The 15000-nt window shown below is 41.3% G+C and overlaps 1 protein-coding gene across 1 annotated transcript in view; it reads right to left on the reverse strand.

Annotated features, from left to right (window-relative positions):
* The window catches only part of LOC138053176 (uncharacterized), a 126332-nt gene that overhangs the window by 55369 nt on the left and 55963 nt on the right, over positions 1 to 15000 (reverse strand). Inside the window, exons 33-42 of the mRNA XM_068899838.1 lie at positions 14981 to 15000; positions 12717 to 13268; positions 10709 to 11245; positions 9438 to 9992; positions 8247 to 8566; positions 7611 to 7836; positions 6121 to 6684; positions 4443 to 4664; positions 2764 to 3026; positions 861 to 1095 (exon numbers count right to left, since the gene is read on the reverse strand). The exon at positions 14981 to 15000 is cut by the window's right edge and continues 544 nt beyond it. Coding sequence (XP_068755939.1) covers positions 861 to 1095; positions 2764 to 3026; positions 4443 to 4664; positions 6121 to 6684; positions 7611 to 7836; positions 8247 to 8566; positions 9438 to 9992; positions 10709 to 11245; positions 12717 to 13268; positions 14981 to 15000 — 3494 coding nt within the window. The remainder of the gene's footprint in view (positions 1 to 860; positions 1096 to 2763; positions 3027 to 4442; positions 4665 to 6120; positions 6685 to 7610; positions 7837 to 8246; positions 8567 to 9437; positions 9993 to 10708; positions 11246 to 12716; positions 13269 to 14980) is intronic.

Raw genomic sequence — 15000 nt, forward strand, 5'->3', positions numbered from 1 at the left:
GCATAACATAGCACTCAAACTTCCTGAAATCTAACGTAGATGATATCAACAAACCTAAAGCTTTCGCAGGATGACTCTGAAAAAACTTAAAAAGCTGTGTCTAAGCTTAGAAAAATTGGCCTTTTTTTCAGTCTTCCATTGATACCTTAGCATCCTAAGCTATAGACGACACAAATACATTCAGTGCACATTTATGGTTATTGATAAAGAACAAATAGCACAATTTTCTGTCGCCATTAATACAAAGACCTTGTTAATAATTTAAAAAAAACGTCCTTACTTCATTCATTTACATTTATTTTAGCTAAAGTAGTATGACGCCGCCACAATCGAACATCATTTGGTAGAATATATATACTTCAATGGTAGAATATACTTCGCTTCTTTTAGTTCAAATGTGTTTGAACACCGACGATTTTAGTTTTCAAATGTCTACTGCAGGCTAGTGTTGTAAATTATCACTTAAAGGTTACGTGTATCAGTAGCAAATTCCCTGAATGTTTCTATTTAGTAAGATTCAATTAATTGCTTCTGTTTAATTTGCAGTTACTGAAGAAAGTCTCTATTGACGGCTTTCACGGTATGCTATCACTGACACGTCGGTGGACAAAAACAATAGATTTCTCGTAAGCTCCTTTCGTTCGTCCAGGAGCATTTGTGCATTACACCAGAATGCTTCACGTCTCCAGGTTACGCTTAGAGGAATGATTTCGGCATAAACCTTCTAGACTGTAATGCAAACCATCATTATCGTCATCACATGAACAGCACCATCTTTCTTTTTATCTTTTGTAGTTAGACTTTGAAATCATACCTCGGGCAAAAACGCGAACTAGTTATACTTCAGACCTACGACATACCTTCCAAGCCGCAGATCTGATCAGACAGGTTTGACGTCACTGTCATGAGATCACTGAAGGAGGTCACGCTGTAAGCGTAGTCTTCCCTTGAAGCGATTTGTTTTATGCTGGGCTGATCCATGCCGCTCCCAACCGCCACCACAAACACTGTTGCGTCCAGAACCTTTACGGTCCCGGAAAAGGACTGAAAATCCGCGATGGCGCTTTCATCTCCTTCCGGGATTACTACCACGGCCTGCACAGGAAAGATTAAAATCTAATGACGACAACAGACATTTCACTGAATTTTATCAAATGGACTGTTAAACTGTGTTATGGGATTTGCGTAAATAGCGAAGGGGCCATTTCCGAGTTCTGCAGTCTCGGTCACAAATGTTGTAACACAGACGGCAATTTGCCCCCTCCCCCCTTCAATGTTGATGTTTATGGGTTGGAGTGCAAAAACCAACCGGTAAATGCAACATTGATTGGAGGGAGGAGGAGGGGTACGTTATTAACAGCTTTGATGCACTTCACTTGCTGTTCAAGCGAAGTGTTACAACTATTTATGACCGAGATTGTGGCCTGCCTCATCTTCAAATCGAGTCTAAGTGCGAAGTTTTTGTTATGAAAATTAGTTTTTATTCGTATGTAAAGTAGAACTAATTACCATCACAAAAACTTCGCACTTAGACTCGCTTTGAAGAGGAGGCAGACATGAACTCAGAAATGGCCTATTAAACGTGAAAATCGCAGAACTTGTGAACCAATAACCACCAACAGAATTTCTTTCGCTTTGCACGGACTGAGTTCTAAGAGATGTCCATTCACCCGTTCCGGTTCGCAGCGCTAAAATACAGAGCTTGCACTAAAACCTGGTTATTTTGAATTGCTCTACACTTATTCTGTGGCGTCCGCTTGCCCCTGGATGGGAGGGAGCGTAGTCCAGTGGTAAGGGGTTGGGTTTGGATGCGGTTGGCCCGGGTTCAAATCTCGTTCTAATCTCTGCTCCGCATTTGTTTCCGGTTGTACCAGATTCAACTCTACCACGCTTTGTAAATAGCCAATTGGTTGCCTCCCGCCAGTTGGGCTTCTTAATCATGTTTCTGTTAAGTTTGGATTGTTTCTTTCAGATTATTAAAAGTGGGGTGCCTGTGAAATACGTAGCGTGATAGCTAAGTGCACTTCCACTATAAACAAAGCATTTACATTTTTTTTAACATTTACGTTTTTACCAGCCACTCAGCGCGATTAGCTTTTGCTCTCTTCCTCTCATATTTATTTCACTTTAATGATGCTACACTTTTGTATTAAGAGCACGATAAAAAGAGTTGTTGTTGTTCCATAATTTTATGTGAAGCAAGGAAGACAGACTGATTGAAAAAATAGTCTGTTAGGCGTTTTTGTCGCACAAGGTAGTACGAAAAACTAGTTAACTGAACTGTCACTTTCTTTGAGCTTATTTTAGATAATGTTAGCTGAGAGTAAGAGTAAAACAAGCAAGATGTACTCTTTACAAATCATGTTAAACGCACAAATTAATTAATTTAGGATTGGAGCTTAGAGTGGTTTTCAATTGATTGTCGAAAGTAATTAGATAATTACTTTGGTTTTGCATTTCTTCCCTCAGTGATTGGTTCAAAGTTCTCGCGCCACTTTTTCAACCAATCAGAAGTGAAACCAAAACCAATCGTAGTTCGCGAGTGCACATTTTCCCGCGCTTTGTGTCGGCTACGTGTAATTACTTCGAGTTTTGATTGGTTTACTGGATTGTCTCCGTCCTTTTTGATTGGCCAAAGTAATTTCTTTTGTTTTGGTTTTACGACACTCAATTGAAAACCGCTCTAAGACACATTGGTTGTCATAACAGCTATCCTCCCTCCCCGGTCCAAAGATTAGACCAACTTCAAATTCATAACGTTACCTTGACGACGTCTGGCCTCAGGAAATCTTCTACAGTTATCGAAGGAACGTCGTCATTTTTTGCGTAGGATTCAAATCTGCTCTGATCTTCTAGAAGATTCACGGGGAACACGGTGTTGTTAAATAATCCTATTGCCACAAACTTCCCGCGGGTGTGATTGCTCCCAACGACGAACCTGCCCATTATGGATTTTACGAAGTTAATCTTGAATAACAAGTGACCTCCATCAAGGACAAACAATAGGTCCACGGACTTATCGCAGACTGTTAAAGAAATAAAGAAAAATAAAGACGAGATGCATCATGGGAAGAAAGGCTTGACTGTTGTTAGAACGTTTACCGAAATGAAGTACAAAAAAAACAAACAAATAAAGTTGCCATGTCAATCATCCTTTGTTGCAGACATGGGAACTGAGGGCACAGCTTGACCAGATCCGACCGAGGGCAGCCTTAGGCAGCTTCTATACGATCTATGTAATCTGCTGGCCCCAGTTGTTCAAACGGTGGATAGCGCTATCCACCGGATAAATCACTATCCATCGGATAAACACTAGCAAAACCATTTGAGTTATCCAGTGGATAGTGATTTATCCGGCGGATAGCGCTATCCATCGTTTGAACAACTGGGGCCCGGAGCATAGCCACAAAAGCCAGATGTACCTAGGTGGAAACCGATTTTGATGAGGTAGGGACAGGAAACCCGAGGGAAAATGCTAGAGTCAGGTCGAGATCGACTGAAAATAAGCCCACATTCAACCGCAGACATGGGAGGCGCGGACGAAGACCCGCACTAAGCATGCCTGCCTCCAAAGCGTACAGCACCAATATGGTCACCAAGCACGGTATTAATGCCGTCCACCTTCGGAGAACAGTCAAAGATCAGTATTTTCCTTTGGGAAAGCCATACACAATAACGTTAACATAGTAATCGAATGAAAACTGTCGAACAGTATGCTATGCCACATCTTTACCCAATCAGGAACAAGTTGCGACTTTGTGCTGGCTTCATTAATTTGCTCGTGTGATCGCATTTTAAGGAATATATGAAATGAAATAAACTTGTTTTTGAACTAATTCAAATGGTTTGAGAGAAATAGCTCAATCGGAAGATCAGTAGGTAGCCCTTTCGAACAGTCATGGGTTCAAGCCTGGATTTTATACACTGCATCACATGACGTTACGGCGGCCATCTTGGAGGAATAAAACAAAGAAATAGCGGCCATGTTGGAGGGGTGAAATATTCTCTTGGGAATTGAACTCCATTTTTATGAAAATTCTTCCTTTTGTTTCAGTATGCAAATATGGCTGCTGGTCACGTGAGCGAAAACACTCCATAGGCTTCATGGCAACTTCTTAATCCGGTCGCTTCCATAATAGGCCAGTTTCGTATTCTAACGGTTGGACTGGGTCTAACATGAAATGGAGGCTAATGCGGTAAATTAATTTGCATTTGAAAAGATTTGCCCGCATTAGCCTCCATTTCATGCTAGATCCAGTCCAGCCGTGAGAATTCGAAAATGGCCTATTGCGATAGTTTTCTGATATACAATCACATCATTTGTTTCTGAGCGTGATTACTTGATTGTATGCCCCTCATAACCCCCGCCCCCTTTTGATTTTATGCCTCTTCATTGCAACAGCTCAATAATTCCTACTTTACGAAACATGCACAGATCGTACCTTCACAAACACCCTTCCTTGCAACAGTAAGCTGAGTCTTGGTTCTGCACGACTGCGCCATCATGGTGCAGTTGTTACTATACGTATTACTGTCACTTGCACATACGGGACTGTAGATTGGAGCACAGTTATCCCGGCATATACATCCGGCCGTGCCATTCTGATACGTCACACACTTGCCACCAAACTCGCACTCCTTGATCAAGCATGGGTCTGATAAGGCTAGAACAAGGAAAAAATGATCGTCAAGACAAAGGATGCTCAATTTAGTAGGATGAACAACGAAAGGAGAAGTCCAAACTTTGTCACATGATTTGTCGCTACAAATATGTAAGGATAAATTCTGTGCAGCGCTATAGTCTTTCCAAATCATTTTCAGGCTACCAACAGACAACAAAAGACCGTTCTTTGGATTTTCAATGTGTTAATAAAATAACGTGATCCTGTATCTTCATTTAGAATTAACAAATCGAACGTGGTTCAGCGTTGTCTGTTTAACAAATCGAAAGTGGTTCAGCGTTATCTGTACTCTTATCGACACCGATATTCGTCATCAACGTGGTCAAAATGTTGTGGACTCACGAGGCGCAGCGTGACCAAGATCGTGACACAAAAAAACAGCAAGAGTTATCTCTAACTTTCTCGCAATCTGATTGGTTTATTTCCCAAAATGAACATTCCTGATCGGCTATTACAATTGCGTGACACATTGAGGTGTTGAGCAGCGTTGTCTTTACTCTTAACGGCAACGGCAAATTAGCCAATCAGATTGCGAGATTACAAGCACTTGTGGTAAAAAACACGATACAGGATAAGACAATGGAATGGCGTTCAAACGTTAGCTCCAGGGAGCCACAGGAAAATCTTTGCTGACGTCATCATGCATCATGCCATTCACAAATGGACTTCAAAAGGTGAAAGAACGTGTTAAACTCAAATAACCAATTTTTAGTATACCGAGCGACTTATTAGCCATCAAAAACTGAGAAATTCTTGGATGGCAAAAGCGCTAACGAACTCATACATTCTTCGTAAAATGTCTAATTTTCAAAGCGTCAATACTCAGAGATGATCTGGTAAATTCCGATAAAAGTTTCAGAAATGGCTAACTGAATATTCAGTGATGCTTTGTTGGCTGATAGATTGGAAAACGATGGGCTTATGTCAGCATCCAAACTAGTGATCGAAAGGTCATCGGAATCGACTCCCGTTACGAACGCTCCGATTTTTTTCCGAGAAAGCCCGAGTGATTGTCGATTTAACAAATCGAATGTGGTTCAGTGTTGTCTGTACTCTTATCGACAACGATATTTGTCATCACAGTGGTCAAAATGTTGTGGCCGATTGTCTCCACGACAAATTTTAACCACTGTGACGACAAACATCGTTGTCGATAAGAGCACAGACAACGCTGAACTACATTCGATTTGTTTTTTACCACAATATTCAACGTCAAAGCAAATGTTTACTTCAGAGTGTGACCAAGATCGTAACACAAAAAAAAGAGAAAGCGTTGTCTACAACTTTCTCGCAATCTGATTGGTTTGTTTCCCAAAATGACGCGAGCAGCGTTGTCTAGACTCTCATTAACAACAGCAAATTAGACAATCAAAATTGCGAGATTACAAGAAATTGTCGTAAAAAATAAAATCTTCGTAAATAAGTGCTTGATGCTTACCTAGGGCCAAGACGGACCAAATTAGGTCTCCAGTTCTGTCCGGATCAGAATCTTTGTCAACTTTCACAATGTTGTCTTTATCCTTCTTTGGGGTCAAAGGTAGAAGTTCGTCCGGATCAGCCTCATTTCCAATGACAACAGTAACAAACCTCACCTTGGCCTCTTCAAATTCAGTGGCTATATCGACAATATCAAATCCCGAGTTAACAGTCTTGTGGTCTATCATGACCACAACGATTTTCCTCGAATCTGGTCTAGCACCTCCCTCGGGTAAGAAAAACAGCTTCTTGGTTTCTTTCAGGGCGTTGACAACATCTGCTTGTCCAGTAGGTGTCTGTGCTTTTTTTATGGTTGATATCAGGGAAGCCAGGGTTACCTTTCCGAAAGTAAGAACCACTTTGGCGTTTTTTCCAAAAACCACCATGGCGTAGAGATGTTTTTTGATGCCATGTTCGGTTATTATAGACTCGATGGTTGAGGTGATAAGCTTAAAGTTTTCATCGGCAGTCACAGCTGTAGCGCTCACTACAAAGGCGATGTCCAATCTTGGGAACCTCGATGTTGCTAGAAAAAATAAATAAACAAAAGTGAATCTACTTTGGTGACCTGTACAAAAAGAAGCCATGGGATTTTCAGGGGTAGAACAAACAAATTAATAATCAGAAGCTCACAGCTTCGACTCCTATAGATCATTCGCGATTTTCTTGCCACGACGCAAAGTGGAGTAGTATCGAAATACGGCAGCTTGTTAGCCAGGCCGTGTAGACAATGAAAGGGACATTTAGAGCAGATATTGCCTAGAGAAAGAATCGCACAGATTTGGGGGAAGACGGGTTGGGCTGATATCCAGGTAACAAAAAAAAAAGGTCAGAATGGAGAACATTATGTCTCACACAGTGCGATACTGGGCACGTAATGAACTGATAATGATTGTGGCGTGTAGCGCTAGGCACTGTACAAAAATAAAACAAAATCAATTCATATAAAATCGTAGGTTGGTTTTTGAGGAGAGGAGAAATCACCCAGAGAAAATTCTCTCGGAGCAGAGTAGACAACCACCAAACCCAACGCACATGAGACACCAAGTCTGGAAATCGAACCTGGGCCACATTGGTGACGTGACAGTCCACGCGCGATAACTCGCGTGTATACTCGCAGAAGCTTCATAACACCTGCTACCAATAGCTCGCTCTGGAACTCTTCGCTTTTAACATCGTCATTTGACATTTCAGTTCTAGCAGTATGACAGCACCTTTGTCACATAAAACTAATTTAGTGAGTCTCTTTTAACTCCATGGTACAACAACCAAACTAGCAACAGTTATATTAAGATTTTAAAAAGAAGTCAAAACGATGATGGAGCAGACAACACTCATAGGATTTCACGACGGCCCTTTTGGCATCTCTAAGAAAGAAAATAGCGGTTAAATTAAACTCAATTTTTATGCCAACAGGGGCTGATCTACGTGGGCTCCACAGTATCTACTTACCAGAAACCAACTTATCCTGTATCTTGTCAGCAATCTTTATTGGGTTATCTGTGTCATTAGCATTTATTACTTCCTCATCCGGGAACTCCTTTTTCAGGTCTGGAACTGGCTTGTTACCAATGGCAACTGGGATTACTACAACAATATTCTTGATCAAGTCTTTGGCTACCTTCCCTAGCGCTGACTTGTCGCCTCCAGTTAAGGAGTCCATGATTACAACAAGTACCTGAAGCCGGAAAAACAGCCGACGAGAATTAAGTGCAACCTTTATAATTTAATTAATAGTGCTGTGATTTGAACATAAACGAGGTTTTAAACTCCAACATTAAACGTTTTAAGACATTTAAGCTTTCGATACCATCCCATCACTGGGGTTGGACGTCTTCCTTTGATTTATACCGTGAATTACGTGATAAAACGCCCCGGTGGATCGTCGGGAGCTCGTAATCGCTGTTCTGTCTGGTTCAATGCTGGGGCCAGATTTTGAGAAGGTATGAAAAAATGTAGAAACGACAGACCGAAGGACTGGCTGTACGAGGAGGTGAATAAGCGAGAGAAGGAGCGAAAAATGATAACGAAAGGCTGACTAGGCAAAATTTTTCTTATCAAGAACCGCAGAGACGCAAAGACACCTACCTTTTGAGCATCTTTCCTTGCAGCCTCACTTTCAAACAGACTCTTGGCCAGAACGAGGGCCCGATCTAAGGCGGGTTCGTCCTTGTTAGAGGGAATAGAGCTAATAACCTTCTTGAGCTTTCTGGGGTCGGTGTACAGATCTCGGAAGTGGACCTTTATGGAAGCATCCTTACCAAAGACAATAAGCCCGTATTTGACCTTGTCGCTGAAGAATCTTTGCGTTACTTCGTCTACAACGTTCAGGATTAATCCAAAGTTGTTGTCCGTCGGTGAAGCGCTAATCGCAAAAACAAGGTCCAGCTTCGGAATTTTGGGTGTCACTAAGAAAACAACATAAGGTTAGAGAAATGGTATTTGAATCTTTATTTAGATAAATGATATTTGAATTTGTATTTGTTCAAAACACAGTTGGTTTTAGTTGAGATTGTGGAAAGATGGGTTGCACGTTTTGGAACGAATTTTTCATCAACAATTGAGTTGATTTCGGTAACTCTACGTTTATAACAAAGCTTAAGCTCGAAAAGGTGATGTGAAATTCCTTCAACGAAAAAACACTCCTTTTCTTGTCAAGCAAGGATATTTTGAGCCTAAACGACCATTATCGAGGCGAATGGTAATTAACTTGAAATAAGTCATGCCGTTTTTTTTTTAGGTAATCTATTTTCAATTTTCATCTCTTTGTCGACGTTCTAAGGAGTTAGTGAATTCTTATATACATTTTTTTGGCGTTTTAACTTCAGCTTTGCTTTGTTGATGGCTCAGCCACAAAATTGACACTGAAGTCTGAAAATCAGAAATATCAAGAGCAGATAATATATCCTTGTGCAATTTAATTAACACTTTTGAGATTTGAAAATAATGTCTGGTCTTATTAGCCCTATTACCACCAAATAGTTTTTTAGTTCTCAATCGCTCATATCATGATATCAACAAGGGGCTTAACGGCCCCTTTCTCTAATAGGGGTGTCCAGGGCTATGCCATTTTTAAAAGAATACTCCCAAATGCCCTATGGATGATAACGTTAAGACGACTTCATGTTGTCATTGTCAAAATGAGTTTCAATCTTAGGTCTTTAATTTGTTCAATTTATGGAAAAAAAGTAGCGAACTTGTCTGAATGGAGAAGTCGTTAGCTGTCGGTACTTGAAATCACTGTATGACATGGTCTAAATTGGCGAAACATGAAATTACCTTTAAGCACTTTCTGCATAACGCTTTCGGCAAGATTCTTTGGATCAACATCTTGAGACACAATGACCAACACATCTTTATACGGCGAGATCTCTTCGATTTCTTCAACATCAATTTCTCCACCAATCGCAACAGGAACAACTTTGACATTGTCAATGTCCAGCTCCTTAGCTTCCTTGCCTATGGTTTTTTTGTTTCCCAACGGTGACTTGTCTGCGATTACGACAAGAACTTTCTTTGCATCCTTGCGCGCGCTCGATTGGAACAACTCTTTGGCTTTCAGCAGCGCCTCTTCCAAAGCAGGATTTCCTTGTTGTACCTGTATTCGGTCAATTGCCGCGAGCCAGTTCTCTAAAACAGTGAAGTTCGTTTGGAAGCTGAACACTTCATTAGCGTCACTAACGTATGTGATCAAAGTGTATCGGATGTCACCTATACCGTACTTCTTGATGACAAGCTTGACAGTCTCCTTGACTTTAGTTAAGGTTTCTACAGCATTGAGAGCTGTGGCGCTGATGGCAAATCCCAGGTCGATCTTCTCTGTAATAATTGAATCTAAACAAAAAAGGAATAGTAGATGGTTGTTAGCAACATAATTATACCATTTCAGCTATTATTTGATCCAATACAAAAACAACGCAGGCCACCACTATCAATCACCCTAGTGTTGTTTTGCTACGCTAACATTCCCAAAAGGTGACCCAAGTTCTGTCACTCTGAGGGATCCCTCAATCGGACTAATGCCTCCACCTTGTGGGCGATCGAACGAGTGACGTCAAGCCACAGCAATACCAACTGGCGCAAAGGTGGAGGAAAGGAGGTTACTGGTTGGTGGCTTACCTTTCATACCTGATTGCCTGTTGAGACATTACGTCGAGAAACAGAAGAGTATCTCTGTCGTATTAACTTGTTTTTCTAGATTACGGCAACAAACTTGCATCGATCACTAAGAGAGAACCGCTTTTAAAAGCAAATAAGCAACATTGGTAGCGAAGTCAAGCATAAACTTTATGCTTATGGGTAGAAACTACGATGGTACATCGATTAAAGGTGAATCTTTAGACGGCAAGCAGCGGTCCTGTTTTCTTAAACTGCTTTGTGCGTGTGTTTATATAATAACCCAAGTTATTCTCGCATTTTGATTGGTTCTTGCCTATTTAAACAATAGAGTGTTTCTATCGAGGAACTATCGGCTGATAGTTGCCCCGCGGAAATTTGATGTTCTTAAAACAAACATTGCTATGCTAGATAATTACAAACAGCTTCCGTACCATTCAACACTGTATCCACTAACTGCTTCACGACATCCTCTGGGAAGCTCTTTTTATCCGGTTTTATAAATTCTGGCGAAACACGATCAAAGTGGTCACCAAGTGCTATGGCAATAACTCGAACGCCATCATGCAACAATTTCTTGGCGGCCAACCGTACATCATCTTCAGTGCTGTCTGACGTTTTGTCCGTGATAACAACGAGTATCCTGCTTGCGTTGGGTCGAGTGTCTTCAGCTACAGCGAACAGGTAACGTACTTCTTCCAAGGCCTTGTGCAGCATTGCATCTCCCAACTCTTTCTCCACAGTGTCCACCAGTCTAACAATTTCAGTTTCATAGTCGAACACATTGTCGAATCTGATCTTAACATCAGGAGTCTCACCAAATGTTATCAGGCTGTACCTGACGCGAGACAAGCCGAACTTCTCAATCGTTCCCTTAACGATTTCTTTCATTGTCTCAAAGTTCTTATCCTGGTCCACAGCTTTACTGCTGATAACAAAGGCGATGTCCATTTCTGGCGCGAATATTGTTTCTGGTACAACATCAGAAAAACAAATAAATAAATAAAGATTAGTGAAATTGAGGCAGTGCAAAAGCCAAAAACACAGGTACGTCAAATTGAGACGCCGGCAGTGTTCGTATTTTTTCCTTCATTAGAGTACTTATCAACGAACGCTTTCAATTAGTAGGGTAGTTGTGTAATGAATGTAACCCAGTGGAAGGCAATTGCGCATGCGCCGCAGATCGCGACAGAAGTGGGCTGATGACATTGTCGATGACGATGACAATGATATGCATAAGTGCCCTTGATCACAGGAGCGCATGAGCATTAGTCTTCAACCGCTGTCCCTCTCCAAGGAGTCTTTTTTTTTCAGACCGTTCATGTTTAGAACACTGAGCTTCAGTTTCTCACCAGATGTTGTGCCTTCTGCAATACACAATGTCTTCGTTTATATCTATAAATAATCAGATTTGTGGAACCGACTAGCTTGCTTGTTCGAAACTTGACTAGTGATGAATTCCCAGGATGATGACGATGATGAGATGCATTACATTCATTGATTATTCACAAAGAATCCCTTCGATAAAATAGGCAGCAAATGCTTAGACTTAAAGGGACACTTCGTGTTGGATGCCAAAATTGGCCGTGCATCTAATTAGGGTCAAAACTGGACATAAGTGCAAGGTCGAGGAACAAACGAAAAACGTGCCTCTCGAACAATTAACCATTCTGTAGTATCATTTCAAGGCATCCAAATCCGAGTCAGACTAAACGAGATTCAAATCCCATGCAATTATAACCCGTCCTCGCCTCGTACTGGAAGACCTTAGCTTTTTACAGGAACTCGCCACGTGCCTAAACTGATCTTTTATCATTTTCATTGGTGTTGGAACGCAAGCGCTCCAGCACCAATGATAACAAAAGTCCCCAGAGAGTCATCAGTATTGTGTTGATGCTAAACAGAAAAGTAACCTTTCGTAACACTTTTCTTTTTTCCGTCCCTTGTAGGCAACGATTTGTTTATGCTATTAGGAGAACCAAATCATTGAGATTGCTTCCCAGCATGTTGACTATATGTGACCCCTAACAAGGTCTCATGGTCGGACTAGAAATCCCTACAGTTGTTACATCAAGAGTGGCTAATGGCTATTAATAAGAGCGGATGAGGCATTGCTTTTCAGGGGTTAGGGCGCTTGCCTTGAGATCTAGAGAACCCGGGTTCAAGACCCGTTTCCCCAATACGTTGAAATTTGTTCTTGATAGTCCCATGTTCAGCTTCTCCGCTGCACTTGCAAATAGCCAACTGGTTTGCCTGCGGGCAATTTGGGATTCTTAGTTCTGTCATTTCGTTGTCTTTCATTGGTCCTTAAAAGTCCATTATGGGGAGTGGTCAATTAAGTATGTACGAGTAACAGAAACCTGGGTTGATGACAAGAGTTTTTTATGTAAAAAATGACGATTGCAAAACCAAATAGTTAATAATGCCAAAGCGCTGTATTACCTTTTAACACTTCTATCATAATTTCTTTTGCTAAATTCTTGGAAGGAACGTCACTTGGTTTCTCCATGACATTATCTTTTCGAGCTGTAATAGTTTCCAATTCCGTTTTGTCGACTTCCTCCCCCAAACCTACGGCTATCACTTTAACTTTTGCATCTTCCAACAGAGCGGCCTTCGTTCTTAACTCCTCTTCATCACTATCAGATTTTTTATCTGTTATAACCACTAGCACTCTTTTCACTCCGGGCCGCGCATGGTTTTCAAATATCTCCTTCACCTTTTGCAATGTTGCATCGAGTGCGGAGTTCGTTGCCTTGGAAAATGACTGAACGTGTGATTTCAAACGTTCATCGCTTGCGAAGTTATCACTGAACAGAACTTTTACGTCTGGAGAGGATCCAAAGATGATGACGCTGTAATGAACTCTCTCCTTGCCATACTCTTCGACTACCTCGGAAATGACATCTTTCATTTTTTGGAAGATTGCTTCTGATTGCGCAGAATTGGCACTGATTGCAAATGCAAGGTCGACTTCGGGAATTATTGGTAAATCTACAAAAAGACAAGCGATAAGAAATAACATTTTGACCTCTCGGTCGTCATTTTTAAGTTGTTGTAGTGCATGAAAAGTACGTAGCCTTCCAAGTGTATGTCTAGTATAAAAGCGGATGGGAATATCACCAACGTTAAAATATGTTAAAGCGACGGCGACGTCGACGAAAAGGTTACTTTCACAGTTATCTAATCTCCTTCACATCGTACAATGTGGGCGAAGTATCATAAAAATAACTTGGTGCGAGCGGTTTCAGAGTAAACATGGAGAATGCAAGGTTCATATTTGTATGCTAACGACGCCGTCAAAACCTCAAATTTAAAAAGGGAGCTTACGAAACGAGGACGACGACGGCTACGAGGACTTCATTTAAAAATACAAGTTCGCGTTATTGATATCACTACAAAACTATTCCATCATCGTCATGTGCTATCGTCCTCCACAGCACCTTGCGTTTGGTCATTTCACGTCGTCATTTAGGAGATGACGGCAAAGAAATGTACCGAAATGTAAAACGCACGTGCAGAGCGTGCAGAGCCATTGTTTGTGCTCACTAAACCTATTGTTTTGTAGCGTCGTCGTTGCCGTCGGCGTCGTCGTTTCGTAAGCTCTCTAATAGGGAGCTTACGAAACGACGACGCCGACGGCAACGACGACGCTACAAAACAATAGGTTTAGTGAGCAAAAACAATGGCTCTGCACGTGCGTTTTACATTTGTGTACATTTCTTTGCCGTCATCTCCTAAATGACGACGTGAAATGACCAAATTCAAGGTTCTGAGGAGGACGTTAGCACATGACGATTAATTTTCAATTCTCTCTCTACGCTTCCAACCCACTCATACCAGTTTAATTCCTCGACAGTTGCTAAACATTTTTAACGCGAAACGACATGAAATAGTTTCGTAGTGATATGAATAACGCGAACTTGTATTTTTAAACGAAGTCCTCGTAACCGTCGTAGTCCTGTTTCGTAAGCTCCTTAATATGTTAAAGCGACGGCGACGTCGACGTCGACGAAAAGGTTACTTTCACAGTTATCTAATCTCCTTCACATCGTACAATGTGGGCGAAGTATCATAAAAATAACTTGGTACGAGCGGTTTCAGAGTAAACATGGAGAATGCAAGGTTCACATTTGTATGCTAACGACGCGGTCAAAACCTCAAATTTAAAAAGGGAGCTTACGAAACGAGGACGACGACGGCTACGAGGACTTCATTTAAAAATACAAGTTCGCGTTATTCATATCACTACAAAACTATTCCATGTCAGTTTGCGTTAAAAATGTGTAGTAACTATCGAGGAATTAAACTGGTATGAGTGGGTTGGAAGCGTAGAGAGAGATCTGAAAATTCATCGTCATGTGTTAACGTCCTCCACAGAACCTTGAGTTTGGTCATTTCACGTCGTCATTTAGGAGATGACGGCAAAGAAATGTACCAAAATGTAAAACGCACGTGCAGAGCATGCAGAGCCATTGTTTTTGCTCACTAAACCTATTGCTTTGTAGCGTCGTCGTCGCCGTCGGCGTCGTCGTTTCGTAAGCTCCCTATTGGTGGTTTGACGTAGCTGGTGCAGTGCTCAGTACCGTGAAAATATGCGCTCAAATGCTTGCCGCACGTGCAGCACAATTGTTTTTCCTCTTTTAACCAATGACATTAATTCTCGTTAGGGAAGGGAAGGGGCACATAAGCATTAAACGACCCACCTTTCAATACAGTGACTATG

Source organism: Montipora capricornis, chromosome 6 (genome assembly GCF_036669925.1).
Source record: "Montipora capricornis isolate CH-2021 chromosome 6, ASM3666992v2, whole genome shotgun sequence".
NCBI lineage: Eukaryota > Metazoa > Cnidaria > Anthozoa > Scleractinia > Acroporidae > Montipora > Montipora capricornis.